The 15663-nt window shown below is 50.5% G+C and overlaps 2 protein-coding genes across 3 annotated transcripts; one reads left to right on the top strand and one right to left on the bottom strand.

Annotated features, from left to right (window-relative positions):
* Positions 1–1134: 1134 nt before the first annotated feature.
* On the top strand, positions 1135–7929 carry EGR2 (early growth response 2). Of its 2 annotated transcripts, XM_003928689.2 has the most exons (4): positions 1135–1166; positions 1263–1375; positions 3936–4044; positions 5458–7929. In XM_003928689.2, the coding sequence occupies exons 2-4, from the start codon at positions 1277–1279 to the stop codon at positions 6708–6710; spliced, it is 1461 nt and encodes a 486-aa protein (XP_003928738.1). In that variant the 5' UTR covers positions 1135–1166; positions 1263–1276; the 3' UTR covers positions 6711–7929. The 2 variants fall into 2 exon arrangements, with proteins under 2 accessions (XP_003928738.1, XP_010337622.1); XM_010339320.2 differs by lacking the exons at positions 1135–1166; positions 1263–1375 and adding an exon at positions 3441–3643 and having other exon boundaries at positions 3836–4044.
* A 3505-nt stretch (positions 7930–11434) lies between these two features.
* Positions 11435–15197, bottom strand: ADO (2-aminoethanethiol dioxygenase). Its single transcript, XM_003928690.4, has one exon. It carries the CDS (start codon positions 14832–14834, stop codon positions 14022–14024), a length of 813 nt encoding a protein of 270 aa, XP_003928739.1. The 5' UTR covers positions 14835–15197; the 3' UTR covers positions 11435–14021.
* Between the last annotated feature and the right edge of the window lie 466 nt (positions 15198–15663).

Below are 15663 nucleotides of genomic sequence, written 5' to 3'. Positions count from 1 at the left end.
CAGCACAGTATCTTGCTCAGTAAACCCTTTGGAGTTTTTATTTGTCCGCACTTCTTTCTTCTTTCACCTCTTCTTGCCTCCAGGAAGGATATTGTGGGGCCGGCTTCTCTTATGACAGCGCCTATTAGTATGCTGGCTCTGTGCCAGCCTGGCCATTCCATCCACAATCTAGGTCTGGAGAACCCAGGAACTGAAATTCTCCCTTTACACTGAGCAGAGGGTGTGGTCATGACAGCCCCTTCTTCCTTGCCGAACCTCGGTCAGCTTTGCTCTCCTCAGAAATGCCAAAGAAAGGAGATGGAATTGGCGGAGGTGGCCTCATTCTTCCCTAGTGGGCTGAGTCAGGCTCCCAGTCCTCAAAGAACTGTTCACTTTCCGCAACTGGGTTCTCCTGAGGGGACGATGTAGCGACCACGGTGCACCGTACTTGGATTCAAAAGACCCGGCTGCAAGTTTGGACACGACCACTTACCAGCTACGTGACTTTAGGCAAGCCACTTTAGATTTCTGAGCTTGTTGGCTGGAAAGAATGCGCCTTGATTCTGTTCCATTATCTGTACTATTCATATTTAAAGGTTGGTACGTCAAGAGACACTCTTCAAAAAAAAAAAAAAAAAAAAAGGTTACAAGAGTTATCTACTGACCCGTTTCAGCGGAGGTTCAGTAAAGGCCTCCCAGGACTGGCCCCAGGCATTCCCGGGCCTCCCCACAGCTGCCGCCCGTCCCCGCCGCCACCCCATTCCCTGTGCGCCACGGGCTGATGCAGCGTAGCTCTTAGGGGGAGGTGTGAGTCTTTGGAAATCTCCTAAGAAGTTCGGAGGGTCAGTCACTCTCATTTACTCTAACGTGCTTTCAAGACTCCTCGAAGGGCCCCTCCTCCACGCGCCTTCCATTGGCCTCCTCTTCCCGGAAGGGTGGCAGCCCGAGACCTCGCGGTTCTCCCTCGCTGTGGCCGCCCCCGGCCGGCGTCTTGCCCTCCGCGCCCTGCTGGCCGGGCACTTGGGCGTCCAGGAGCTCCCCCTCGGGGCGGCGCACGGCTACCGCCGACGGGTTTGGCAGCAGCGCCAGTCGCCGGGCGGCCCGGGCAACTCGCCCGCCTGCCGGTCCGCCCACGTGCGCAGAGAGGAGCGAAGCGCTATCAGTCGCCGCGCCCGCGCTTGCCGCCGGTGGGTGCCTTACCTCAGGGGCCGGTGGGGGCCATAACCCAAGCCCCTTCGCCGGGATCCGCATTTACATAATTCGGCTTCTCCCCCTCCTTTCAGACTCAGGGCTGGAGATGCGAGTCGGACTCCCCTCCGAGGCGTCGTCTTGCCCATGGTCAGCGCGGGGGCCGCGGGACCCGCCGGAGCGCAGGCGGAGCGGGCTGGCGCACGTGGTAAGAACGCAGCTATCTTTTTAATTTCTTTTTCTTTTCTTTTGAAATAGGACTTTGCACGTTTTTGCTGGGGGTGGGGTATCTACTGGGTACTAACGTTGCTGCCATTTCTTTCCATGTTCTTTTAATCCCCAATTGGAAAAGAGCGCACAGCGCAAGCGGGAAACTTTCCCAAATGTGCTCTGGGTGACTGAAGTCAAAGAGATGGCTGGTCGCCAGAGACCAGCTTTTTTGGAGGGAGAAGAGAAGCAGAGGGGTGGAGGAGCGGAGGGAGAGACCGCTCTCCGCCGCCCCAATGCCCTGAACGCGGTGCGCAGGGCCTGGCGAGAACTGGCGCAGGGCGGCAGCGGTCGCGGCAGGTGAGCGGCTGGAGAGCCGCCTGCAGCGCCGCGCTCCCTCCACGGCGTGGCGCCGTGGCTCTCGCCCGCTCCAGCCCACAAGAGGCTAGGGCCGCTCCGGCTGGGGGTGAAAAAGGGACAGGACAGGCCGGCGAGGCTCACTGCGCCTTATCCCTGGCCTCCGCGGCTTTGGAGCGGGAAAGGGCTGGGACAGCTCGCAACCTGCACAAACGACCGTAAATGAGCCACGCAGACGGCGGTGCGCTGGGCTTGGGGACCCAGGACCAGCCTCCTGTGGTGCCTGGGCCAGGCCGGGCTACCAAACGAGCTGGGGCGCACTCGGAGGCAGAAGCTTTGCGCCTAGCAAGCCAGAACCTGCTTCCATTTGGACCTTGGAAAAGTTTTTTAAAATTGCGTTGGGAACTAAATAGAAAGGTTTCTACTTGCAAAGTAAAACGAGTGGTTGGGGGGATGGAGATGGCGTCTTGAAAGTGGCATTAGAGATGCCGCCGGCCGTCACTGAGGACCGCGCGGGGCTCACGGAGGTGTGTTTTGGCGAGGGAGATAAAATATTTCTCCTAGTGCATGTATTCTGGCTCGGGTGAGGGCAGGGCGCGCCCCGGATCATGGACTCTTGGGGTCAGGGGGGTTCTGTGGCGGCCAGGACAGATAGTGAAGGTCAGGACAGTGTCTTCACAGAGCCTCCTGTCCGGCGAGCCCGGGCGCCCCCTCTGCCTCCGGGACACTGCTGGCAACGCGGGCGCGCGGGCGCACTCAGTCAACAGGGAGGTGTGTAGTGTAAGGTGTGTGAGTGGGTGTGTGATGAGGGCAGCGGGGGCGGGAGTGTGTAGCGGAAGTGGAGCGAGTGTGAGTGTGTATGTGTGTGTGGAGGGACAGGGTGAGTGTCCAAGCTTCCATCTGGACGCCCCCACGCAGCCGACCGCCCAGACGCGCCGGGAAGGGCGCCCGCTCAGCGCAGCAGCTGAAGGGGGGCGGGGAACGCGCGGGCAGAGGAAGGAGGGTGTCTCCGGCTGAGGATTTCTCTCGAAGCTCCCTACAGTTATTCTGCTCCTCCTAGGGTTTACCCTCCCAGTCTCAAGGTGCCCAAAATACTTAAACAAACAAACAACCCAAACCTGTTCCGTTTTCGCTCCTGTATAAATAGAACAGACTTTCCAAAAAAGCAATACGCATTCACTCTTATCACCAGCCACTTCTTTCCACCAAGTAATTCAGAAAAAAGCAGTCAGCTTCCGTGAATGCATGTAGCTTTTTTTTTTTTTCTTTGCTGCCTCCTTTTGCTTGCGGTTTTCAGCTGCCAAGAAAGTGAGTAGGGGTTTGACTGTAGTGTCTCGGCTCCGCTCGGTTTCTTTCCGAAGTTTAATTTTCCGGAATGGCTCCCAAACAAGGGCTAGGGAGGCGGAGCCGTCAGGACCGGATCTTCGCCTTTTTTGGAAAGTCCCGGAGAACCGGAATTCCTCCCCGCCCCGGGAGGCTGAGCCGCAGCCTGGAGCCGCTTGCGCTCTTGCTGTGGCTGCGGCGGGGTCCGTGGCGTGCCCGCTCCCACGCGATCCCTGCGCCCCAGACCCAGGCTGCAGCTAGGGCCGCGCGCCCGGGACCCCAGCAGATCCCCGCCGGCTGCGAGCTGGGAGTCGCCAGCCCGGCGGAGCCCGCGCGGTCGAGCCCGTGTATGCAAATTAGCCATGTGACGGCAAAAGCCGCCTGGCCCAGCCCTGTTCCTCAGTCCATATATGGGCAGCGACGTCACGGATATTGAAGACCTGCCCATAAATACTTAGAGCAACACTTTCCGTCTAACTGAGCGAGCAGCAATTGATTAATAGCTCGGCGAGGGGACACACTGACTGTTATAATAACACTACACCAGCAACTCCTGGCTTCCCAGCAGCCGGAACACAGACAGGAGAGAGTCAGTGGCAAATAGCCATTTTTCTTCTTTCTTAAAAAACAGCAACTTGTTTGCTACTTTTATTTCTGTTTTTTGTTTTTGTTTTTGTTTTTTCTTTTTGGTGTGTGTGGTGGTTGTTTTTAAGTGTGGAGGGCAAAAGGCATCCCAGGCTCAGTCCAACCCCTCTCCAAAACGGCTTTTCTGACACTCCAGGTAGCGAGGGAGTTGGGTCTCCAGGTTGTGCGAGGAGCAAATGATGACCGCCAAGGCCGTAGACAAAATCCCAGTAACTCTCAGTGGTTTTGTGCACCAGCTGTCTGACAACATCTACCCGGTGGAGGACCTCGCCGCCACGTCGGTGACCATCTTTCCCAATGCCGAACTGGGAGGCCCCTTTGACCAGATGAACGGAGTGGCCGGAGGTAAGCCGCGTGTCTTCGCAGCCCGGGACCTGCGCGGCCCGGAGGTGGTGGGTGGGGTGCAGTGGGTGTGCGGGAATTGGAGAAGAGGATTGGGGCTCCAAGCGGACGGTGCTGACTGCACTGGCTTTGGAGACTGGAAGTGGGTGTAGGAGGAACCTGCGATAGCAGGGACTGGGGCGCGCGGGCAGATGCGCCAGGTCGCCGGCAAACCGGCGTGCGTGCGCCCCGGCGCACCCAGTCCTCGGGCGAGCGCAGGGATGCGGGGTGGAAGAGGCGCCCCTTCCACCGAGCTTCGAGGCTTGCTCAGGCCCTCTGGCCAGCGACACTTCGACCTCCCCTCTCCCGGGGCAGGGGCAAAGTGATGGTAAAGTTCGGGGCTCCAGGGGAGAGCTGCGCGTCTGGAGAGCCGAGCGGCGGCGAAGTGCCAGGGGAAAGCGTCAGTAGCTCTCTCCCCGGCAGAGCCGACCCCGGGAAAATCTAGGAGCTCCCCTCAAGCGGCCTGGAGGCGCGCCCCCACCTGCGCGCAGCCTGCTAAGTTGAGGGGGTTAGCGAAGCGGGGGCTCCGGCCGGCGGAGGCAGGGAGTGGGTGGTGGAGGAGGGCGGGCAACGGCGGGAAGCGGCCCCCGGACTGCAGAGGGAGGCCCGCGGGGGCACCGGCAACGCCAGTTTCCTTGGCGATGCCGTGGAAAGTCGTCTCCCACGGCCCCCGCGCCTTTCTCGAAGCCGGGCCACTGGCCTTGAGCTGAGGCCGGGACGCGCGGGTGTCGGGAAAGACGGAGAAGATTGGGAGGGAAGGGAAACCTACGGACTCCTTCCTCTACAGCCCCGATTCCTTCCAGCAGCTCTCAGCTGAAGCGCAGCGGGAGAGGGAGGGAGAGAAGGCACCCGGCGCCGGGGATGGGGAGCAGCCGGGAAATCACCCACCCCCCTTCTCGGGCTCTCCTCTCGGTTTGGCACCGTGGCGGCGCTGGCTGGGATAGGTCGATTCTAGGGTGGTGTTTTGGTGCCTCAGCCGTGGAACCCCCAGGCAAAAAAGAGAGAGAAGCTCCGGGCAGATGGGGATTTTTTAATATTGTTGTTGCTATTATTGGGTGTTTTTTTTTTTTTTTTTTTATTGGGGACTAGAGCCACAGATGGCTGGGGGTGGAGGGGAGTTGGGAAAAGCTCATTCTGCTTTTTTGGAGGTAGTTCTTGAGTTCCGTACTGCCAATGGGTTGCCACAGTGGGATCTTGGGCTAGCTAGCCTCTTTTTACTGTCGATGGGCCTCAATTTTCCCACCTTTTGGACTTTGCCCCAGCTCTTCAGTGCTAAGACTCTGGGCCTTGGGAATCGACCCACGTGAGTGGGGATGAGAAGGGAGTCCTGGCTGTGTTCTCATCACTCCACCTGTATTCTGCCTTTTCCCTCCCCAGATGGCATGATCAACATTGACATGACTGGAGAGAAGAGGTCGTTGGATCTCCCATATCCCAGCAGCTTTGCTCCTGTCTCTGCACCCAGAAACCAGACCTTCACTTACATGGGCAAATTCTCCATTGACCCTCAGTACCCTGGTGCCAGCTGCTACCCAGAAGGCATCATCAATATTGTGAGTGCAGGCATCTTACAAGGGGTCACCTCCCCAGCTTCGACCACAGCCTCGTCCAACGTCACGTCTGCCTCCCCCAACCCACTGGCCACAGGACCCCTGGGTGTGTGCACCATGTCCCAGACCCAGCCTGACCTGGACCACCTGTACTCTCCGCCACCGCCTCCTCCTCCTTATTCTGGCTGTGCAGGAGACCTCTACCAGGACCCTTCTGCATTCCTGTCAGCAGCCACCACCTCCACCTCTTCCTCTCTGGCCTACCCACCACCTCCTTCCTACCCGTCCCCCAAGCCAGCCACGGACCCAGGTCTCTTCCCGATGATCCCAGACTATCCTGGATTCTTTCCATCTCAGTGCCAGAGAGACCTACATGGTACAGCTGGCCCAGACCGTAAGCCCTTTCCCTGCCCACTGGACACCCTTCGGGTGCCCCCTCCACTCACTCCACTCTCAACCATCCGTAACTTTACCCTGGGGGGCCCCAGTGCTGGGGTGACTGGACCAGGGGCCAGTGGAGGCAGCGAGGGACCCCGGCTGCCTGGTAGCAGCTCAGTAGCAGCTGCTGCCACTGCCTATAACCCACACCACCTGCCACTGCGGCCCATTCTGAGGCCTCGCAAGTACCCCAACAGACCTAGCAAGACGCCAGTACATGAAAGGCCCTACCCATGCCCAGCAGAAGGCTGTGACCGGCGGTTCTCCCGCTCCGACGAGCTGACACGGCACATCCGAATCCACACGGGGCATAAGCCCTTCCAGTGTCGGATCTGCATGCGCAACTTCAGCCGCAGCGACCACCTCACCACCCATATCCGCACCCACACTGGTGAGAAGCCCTTTGCCTGTGACTACTGTGGCCGAAAGTTTGCCCGGAGTGATGAGAGGAAGCGCCACACCAAGATCCACCTGAGACAGAAAGAGCGGAAAAGCAGTGCCCCCTCTGCATCACTGCCAGCCCCCTCCACTGCGTCCTGCTCTGGGGGCGCACAGCCTGGGGGTACCCTGTGCAGCAGCAACAGCAGCACTCTTGGTGGAGGGCCACTGGCCCCTTGCTCCTCTCGGACCCGGACACCTTGAGATGAGACTCAGGCTGACATACCAGCTCCCAAAGGTCCCGGAATCCCTTTGTCCACTGGAGCTGCGAGACAAACACTACCACCCTTCCCTGCCCCTCCCTCCCTTCGTTGGGTGAAGGGCTTTGGTGGAGCCTAGCACTGCCCACTTTCCACCTAGAAGCACGTCCTTCCTAAAACTTAGTCCATTCTAGTCTCTCATAGATGAGTTGACTATCAACCCAAGGCAAAAGGGAGGCTTAAAGGGGGATGGGGTGGGGGCCCCTGGGCAAGGGCTGAGGTCTGACCCTGCTTTAAAGGGTTGACTAGGTTTTGCTCCCCGCTTCCCCTTATTTTGACCCCTCCCAGGCTTTTGACCCTGGATGTCAGGGTTGATCTAAGACGTTTTCTACAATAGGTTGGGAGATGCTGATCCCTTCAAGTGGGGACAGCAAAAAGACAAGCAAAACTGATGTGCACTTTATGGCTTGCAACTGATTTGGGGGACGTTGTACAGTGAGCGAAGCATGGCCTGAATGCCGCACTCTGTGGCCCTTGAATGGCGAATCAGAGCATATCTAGTTGTCTCAACCCTTGAAGCAATATGTATTATAAACTCAGAGAACAGAAGTGCAATGTGATGGGAGGGACATAGCAATATCCGCTCCTTTTCGAGTTGTTTGAGAAATGTAGACTATTTTTTCAGTGTATATCCACTCAGATTTTGTGTATTTTTGATGTACACTGTTCTCTAAATTCTGAATCTTTGGGGAAAAAATGTAAAGCATTTATGATCTCTTGAAATGAGTCAGAGGTTAACTTATTTAATGGGGATGTACATATATTCTTTGAAACTAGGATGCATGCAATTGTGTTGGAAGTGTCCTTGGTGCCTTGTGTGATGTAGACAATGTTGCAGGGTCTGCATGTAAATGGGTTGCCTTATTATGGAAAAAAAATCACTCCCTGGGTTTAGTATGGCTGTATATTTCTGCCTATTAATATTTGGAATTTTTTTTAGAAAGTATATTTTTGTATGCTTTGTTTTGTGACTTAAAAGTGTTACCTTTGTAGTCAAATTTCAGATAAGAATGTACATAATGTTACTGGAGCTGATTTGTTTGGTTATTAGCTCTTAATAGTTGTGAAAAAAGAAATGATCTATTCTAATGCAAAACCACTAACTGAAGTTCAGATAATGGATGGTTTATGACTATAGTGTAAATAAATACTTTTCAACAATATTTTTGTTGCAGAAATCATTTCTGAAATACTGGGTAGGAATTAAATAGTCATTCAATCTCTGTGGGACTATTAAAAACAGCAGTAAGCACCAGTGAAAATGCTTTGACCAAGCCAGGGTCTCCAGGTCTTCTTTGCTAGCCTGTGGACACCAACCCCAAAGGAGGCTCCATTCATAATCAAACACCAGTGTTCCGGGGATTTCCCCCATGTATTAGTGTAAAAGTGGGGAGGCGTTGTTTTGACTCATTGTTCCGTTGTCTCTAACAGCCTATAGCTTCTCTGTGCTCCTGAGTGGGCTCCGGAAAATAAATACTTATAAACAAGTGCCCACTCGGAGACTACACATTTGCAACCACTTTCAGAACCCTGACCAGGGTCTGCAACTCAGACGAGATGTGGCTTTGTGGAAAGTGTGGTGGCGTGGTCAAGCTGGAAATGACTTTCAGCTTCCAGGATTAGTCTCACGACCACAGAAAACTTTTTGAAAAGCGCTATCATCTCTTTAGATCTAAAATGCTCCCAGACGCTGCTGATGACAGCATTAATGGGTTGTCAAAAGGAATTACCCCAGGACTCATTTCAATCCAATCTTCACTTCCCAATTGATTACTCCTATTCGAAAGGATCATTGATCTGCCAAAGGTTTGGTGGGTCTAGAAGTGACTATTAAAATATCCAGCTCATTAGGTAAGCCATGCCTCAAGAAAATTTCAAAGATAATCTAAACTAAATAGGCCAATATAGTCCTCCATGGTACTGAATAAGGATTTGCAAAGAATATACTGTATGGTTCATTTTACTGCAAGCCTTTTGTAGTGATTTAAAAATATAAATTCACCAAAAAACAATTTAGCCACAAAGTAAACAGATGATGCCTTTGTGAAGTTATCTTTACTCTAAAATCTGGGCCTAAACATCATTTAAGTTCACCCACATCTGGATCCTTACACAAATGTAACATGTTGCAGCAGCGTCCACTGTTTAGCTGACATCTGAAAATCTGTCTATTTGTCCTTCAGCACTGTTAAGGCTCCCTCAAACTCAACCTGTATTTCAGAATAGCCGATGGTTACGGCTACTCTGGAAACCACTTTTGCCTTTACCAGCACTGGAATTTGAGATCAAATTTGTGGAGGGAATTAATCCCTTTTATGTCTCTTCTTTATCCCTATTTCAAGGATGTAGAATCCCTCTATTGCTATGATACAGAGGTTTCAGAATTTGTTTCAGATTTTTCTAGTGACTGGTGTTTTCCCATTAGTTCCTATTTCCCTGCTTGTCAGCATAGTATCATCCTTGCTTGTCCACCTTTGGCAAGTATGAGACAAGGGCACATTTTGATAATTAAATGTTTTTAAACAATACTTCCCTCCTACCAAGATTTCATTATATTAAAATATAGCATACCCAAATTTTGTAAGGTATATTTGTCTTGCCAAATTCTAGAGTATCTTCAATCAAGATAATCTAACAATCACTTACAAAGCAATCGACTAAAAGTCACCTCAAAAATAAAATAGAAGATATTTTGATGACAGCAAAATTGATTACATAATCACTTTCACCCTGACGTGGGCTTGGTGAGGTAGCGCTAACACACATACCATAAGGAACACCACACCTCAGCGTTTTCTCAGAGCCAACTTTGTGGCTTTTACTATTAGATTTCAACATGTAAGGTCAGTATCTTTACTCAGATTTTGCTCTCTGCTTAAAATGTTCAGAGTGCTTCCTGCACATGCCTCATTTTTTACATTGCTCAAGAAACAAAGCATAGAAAAAGTTCCTCTTAATATTGTACATACACTTTACAGAATACTATTGATATTTTTATTGTTGCTATTAGTTTTCAAATCTAACTTCTGGAGAATAAAGTCCTTAAAGATTCATAATGCTTTTGAGATGGTTCAATTCACATTAAAAAGGGTTGATTACACCTAAGTAAGGTTTATAAATGTTCATAAACCAGGCTATTTAATTTCATCATCACAGCTGCTAATAAGATTAAGGCAAATTGTTTCGTAGCTGTTAAAAATGGCTGCAGTGACATTTTAACCATTCAATATCGTGTGTGTGTGTGTGTGTGTGTGTGTGTGTACGTGTGTGTAAGAGCAGTCAGTATCAACACAAGTCCCAAAAATGCTGCCAGTAGAAGCTAAAACTAAACAAATTCTACAGGAAAACAAAAGCAAAAAGCAAGGAAAAGCAAAAAACAAGGAAAGAAAGTAAGTCCTAAACTCCTTCCAGAATGAAAGTATTTTTGTTTTCTTATATAGTATTATCTTATTTTCCTTAGTTAAATACAAAGTAAACTTTTTTGTTACAGTAAAATCCTCCGATTAGACATTAACTAGCTTCAGATGTGTTTTCCCTCATGCTGTCTCAAAGCTCACTCTCAAGGAAATAAACTAGTAAGTGTATATTACTACTTGGGCTTTGGAAATCTGCAGGCCATTAGTTTTTAGTACAACATAATCTTACATTATACATTATGAACCTTTAATGGTAATCAGACTGTAGACATCAGAGTAGGTAAGGTTTTCCCTAGCCGTCTTGCAATAATGATTTACCTCTAAACAATTTTAAACATGCTTTTATTTTTCATAAGTACGCTGATTTTTTTTTTTTTTAAGACAGTTTCGCTCTTGTCACCTAGGCTGGAGTGCAGTGGTGTGATCTTGGCTCACTGCAACCTCTGCCTCCCGGGTTTAAGCGATTCTCCTGTCTCAGCCTCATGCCCAGCTCATTTTTGTACTTGTAGTAGAAGCAGGGTTCCAAAATGTTGGCCAGGCTGGTCTCCAACTTCTGACCTCAGGTGATCAACCCACCTCAGCCTCCCAAAGTGCGGGGATTACCAGTACACGGATTTTAATCCAGAAATGTAACCATCCCCAGATTTGGGTTTGAAGATTCAATATCTATAAGGGACTTGACAAATGGTTTCCTTCTTTGACAGCAGATGCATTGCAATGGAAGTGATCAGTGATTGGCTTCTGTATATACGCTTAAGTTACTTAATTACTTCTGTAATTGCAGGTCTTTCATTTAGAGGTTAGAGTGGGAAAGCAATAGGCAAGCCCTGAATTAAAGATATATTGCTTCTTCATTGGGCATTAGAGCTAGAGCTCAAGATTCAGAAATCAGTAACAGAGGAGTAATGGCAGAGTCCTCCTGAGATGCCGGGATGGAGGCACCTACAAGGAGACAATGAAAAGGGAAAATAAAAGGTGTGGATTTTGAAAAGAGCTCAGGCTTAGTAGTGGTAAAGCTCGGAAATCCCACTCCTGTTGACAAAACACATATTATTTAAAAAGTAGGCTATCACTTTCACTAATAAATAGGAGTTGGTGTAAATGCAACCCATTCAAATCAGGCTTAGTAAAAAATCAGTTCTCATAAAATAGTAGGTAGGTACACAATACTCTGCATTGATACAACTGGCCAGTGATAGAACCAGCTACTTTGAAAGCTTCGGAAGCATTTAGACAGACAATTTCTCACCCATGAGGCAATTATTGCGTTTATTATTCATCACAAAAGTGATTAATGTCATTGTGCTCATTAGTCTTTCCTAGGGGAAGATGACTTTTATCCCACAATTGTTATTAAAACATTATCTGTATTGGAGGGGACTATATGGAAACACAGTAGCAACACACAAAGTCAGTTATGACTAACAGTTTATGCACACAGGTGCCAAGATTACTTTCTGCACCACATTTTGTCTTTGTAATAAGCGTATTACAAAGACACTATTCCTTAGTGGCTCACTAAAACAAGTTACATTTTGTTTACTCAGAATTAGTGAACCAGAAGTTTCACTGTTCTTATTGAACTAAATATTGACATATCATATTGCTGTTTTGGCCTGCAACAATTTCGGTTACTCTTTTGAAAAGCACCTTAGGTTTTTTCTTCCAATTTGCTTTGTAATTAAAAACTTAAAATTTTTTTTTCGTAATAGTCATAATAATTCTTCCTTTATTACTGTCCTACAGTCAGAATGAATTTTTGTAGGTTAGGTTAATGTACTCCAGGTCGTATTATAACACATACATTACTATTAACAATCTTTGTAAGCTAATCAACCTTTTGCTACAATATAATCCAAAAAAGTATGTGATTGATAACCACATTCATTACTGTGCTATAGAAAAAAAAAACTTTTATTTTGTGAAGTTTTCTAAGAAAATCATCTGCATATCTAGAATTTATTTTCAAACTAAGTGGCATGAAGAACTGCTTCAAACTGCCCCCAAAGGCATTTTAAACGACACCAGAATGTGGAGCTACAATAAAACGGTTTTAGCAGCCCTGGAGGAAATGCTTGGTACTATGGCTCTGTCAGGTTTTATAACATAGTGGCATGTCCTGTTGAATGAGTATCTTTTTGTGTTTTGTTTTGGTTTTATTTTTAAATCACTCACCAAGTATTTGCTTTTTAATACTATCTTAAAAATTGGGAACAAATACTCCCTCATCCTGGGTCTCTGTAACACAGTGTGCATAAAGAGGCAAAGGCACATACTGTTTCTCTACATACAAGGTCAACATTCCACCAATAATAGCAAATCTCCCTTTATTATAGATATTAGAATGCTATCGCCACTTGGGCAAGTCAATCAAGAGGGCTTAGACGACAGCTGGGCAAATTTTAATGTGTTTATTTCTACAATTTGTTTTTATTAAAAGTTTTGTGAAAAAAAGAATCCTATAAATAGTAAAAAAGGAGAAACAGTGCTCCATGGTCTGAAGCAAATGGAGTCAATACATCTGTAAACAAGGTAAGATTGCTCAGACTATTAAAAGCACAAAAATAAAAAGAGTCACAGATAGCAAGACTGTTCAAGAGTTGGGAGTGGGAAATGGGAAGTGTTTAATCCCAAGTTTTGGTGCCCTAAACTGATCAATAGTATAATTAATTCTAAATTCTCCAGCTGTGATCATCTGTGCCTTCTGTGCCTTCCTACAGAAAACCACATTAGATGAACCCAGCGCTCAGTCGTCTTAGACATAGGGCTGAGATAACACTGCCAGCAACATGTCAGGAACATTAGAGTTCCTGAGAGAATGTGAAACAGTTCTCAACATAGTATTTCTCCCTACTTTTACAGTAAAATATTGGAAGTAAATAAAGATATGAAATGCAACAGCTAGCTAGGGGTGTTTTACATTCAGTTGTTTGGAAGCATAACAGATTCAGCTCCTTTGAATCTTCCCATTAGAAAATACAGAATTACTCTACCACCTTTTGAAGTGCAGTAAGACAAGAAAAAAAAGTCATGTGAGGATAATACAGTTTGCATTAAAGGTGAATCTGCAACATGAAATCTGCTCAACTCACAGATCTGTAGATTCATAGGGAAGATAAGCTCTAAGTGACCATGTCACAGAGACATGCAGGTGCTGAATTTCTTAGTAGATGCTGCCTGAGTAAACCAGATGTGGCTACTGGGCAAAGGGAGGAAAGAAAATAAATCTTGTCCTCTACATGCATAGTTATGTTGTGAGAGTAATCTCCAAACTGAAAAAGCCATTTAATTTTCACAAGGAATTAATTAGGCAGGCCAGCTCACTCTAAACAGTAGCTCATCTCTTTAAACCTAGTTTTTACCAATGACTTGAACTAAAAACAATTCAAACCACTGGGTCATGCACAGTCAATAAGTTAAAACTCTTAAGAAAAAAAGGGCATAAGGGCATGAGTGGAAAATAAACCCTAATTACCTAAGGGTTCGGGGGTAGGAGGAAGAAAACCACTTAGTATTTTGTATAGAATGGGGAACAGAGGAAGATACTTTCATTATGGCTTTAGGATGGAAGCGCTTCAGATAATCCCCTGCCCCACTCCCCCAAATCAAAGCCCCGGTGGCAGTGACAGAACCAGGAAACAACCTAGCCTCCCTGCCCACCCCGCCCCCATAACCGTGCCCAGCGGCTGCTGTCCAGTCGCCCGTGCTTCCCAAGGCTGCCGAGGAAGCGGCTGCTGCTCATTCCAGTAGATCCAACGCCCAGGCTAGGGGGTAGAGACACAGCCCTTGTGGTAGGGTAGGGCACGTCTTTGGCCCACCGCTCCTGGGTGCCGGTGGCTTCAAGGGAAGACCTTAGGACCTGGATAGGGTTCTCCCTCGCACCAGAAGTCATCGGCCTGCGGGGTCTCCAGGAGCCACACCTCTCGGGGCAGGTCACAGGCCGAGCTGGAGGCCTCCTTGGGCCTGACTGGCTCCAGCACCCGGTAATAATGGCAGTCTCGGCCGTCGTCCGGGTCGTAGGGCGGGGCTAGGATGTCCAGGAAGGCGGCAGGACCTTCCACGGCGTCGATCTGGTGCAGGTTGTCCCGGTGCGGTGTGAGGACGCAAGGGCCGCTGGCTTCGGTGTATTCGGCCCGCGAGCGCAGTACGCCAGGCCGCACGGCTTCCCGCTCCCGGGGCTGCAGCGGCGGCTCGAATTGCTGCTCCGGCGGCAAGGCCCGCGGCCGTTGCCCGCCGCCAGCGTCCAGCTTGTCCATGCAGCTGATGCGCACGGTGCCGTAGAGCACCTTGAGCATGCCGTGCATGCCCGGGTGGTCGTGCAGCGGGATGGACGTGCCGCTTTTGAGCAGGAACACGCCCAGGCTGAAACCGTCAGTCTCGTAGATGTGCATGTAGGTGACTGGCGGCAGGTTGGGCGGCAGCGGCTGCAGTGTGGCCTTGCGCGGGGCGATGTTCAAGTCCTCCGCGCGGACCTGGGTCAGAAGGCTTTTCAGCTTGCTCAGGTTCTCAGGAAAGCCCGGTGGCATCGGCGCCTCCGGGCCAGACGCCGCGGCGCGATCGGAAGCGCCGCGGCCGCCCCCGCTGCCCCGGAAGGTGAGGCAAGCCTGGCGGGCGATCCGTTGGATCAGGGAGGCCATGTTGTCTCGGGGCATGGTCAGCTGCTGCTCCGCGTGCCGGGGCCGGCCCCCTCCTTTCCTCCGCCCCTTGCGGTCCCCGGCGGCCGCCACGGCTGCCCGCAGCCCGGGTCGAGGCGGGAGGCCCCGCAACCACCCGACTGTCGGGCGCGCGGCACCGCCGCCAACCTCGGCAGCCACGCGCCCGCAACTGCCCGGCGCGCTCGCCTGGCGCCCCCTCTGAGCGCGCACGCGCACACCCCACACCCCGCACTCACGCTCCGGGAGCAGGTACCGGCCGCGCGGACGGTGCCAGGCTTTGCCTTACGCCGGGCGCTCCATTCATGCGGCCCGCACCTACGACGGTGGCCGGGCGCCCGGGGAACCCTGCAGAGCATGCCGGGACTTGTAGTCTGGCCTTCCGCTTGAGCGCTAAGAGATTTCACTTTGTTGATTGGAAAAGGGAAGAACTATTACACATGTTGAGTATAAAGCGACCTTTTCAGGATGCAGAGGTGTTTTTCTTGTTTTAAAAACGATGAATCAGTTTGCAAGAGCAGCCACTTGACTACAACTCCCGGCATCCCCCGCAGGGTGGGGTGACGCACTTCCGGCAGCTGGCCCGCGGAGTAGTGGCGGCTCTTGGCCTTGACAAGGAACAGGGCAAGTAGGGTCGTTAACCTTCTGGCGCCGCTGGGGCCTGGTCAGCCATCCAGGGTCGCCTTCTTTTGGCCTTGCCCCTGGGAAGGACGCTGTTGAGTCAACCTTAGCTCCTCGTAGCCGCCTAGGCAGCACTGTCTCCCACGGGAATTGCGGGAGGGCGCCTTTGTAATTTTGTGTTTCATAGGAGGGAAGGGGGTCCAGGCCG

The sequence above is a fragment of the Saimiri boliviensis genome, chromosome 12, assembly GCF_048565385.1.
Source record: "Saimiri boliviensis isolate mSaiBol1 chromosome 12, mSaiBol1.pri, whole genome shotgun sequence".
Lineage (NCBI taxonomy): Eukaryota > Metazoa > Chordata > Mammalia > Primates > Cebidae > Saimiri > Saimiri boliviensis.
This window is presented reverse-complemented; position numbering and strand designations above follow the sequence as displayed.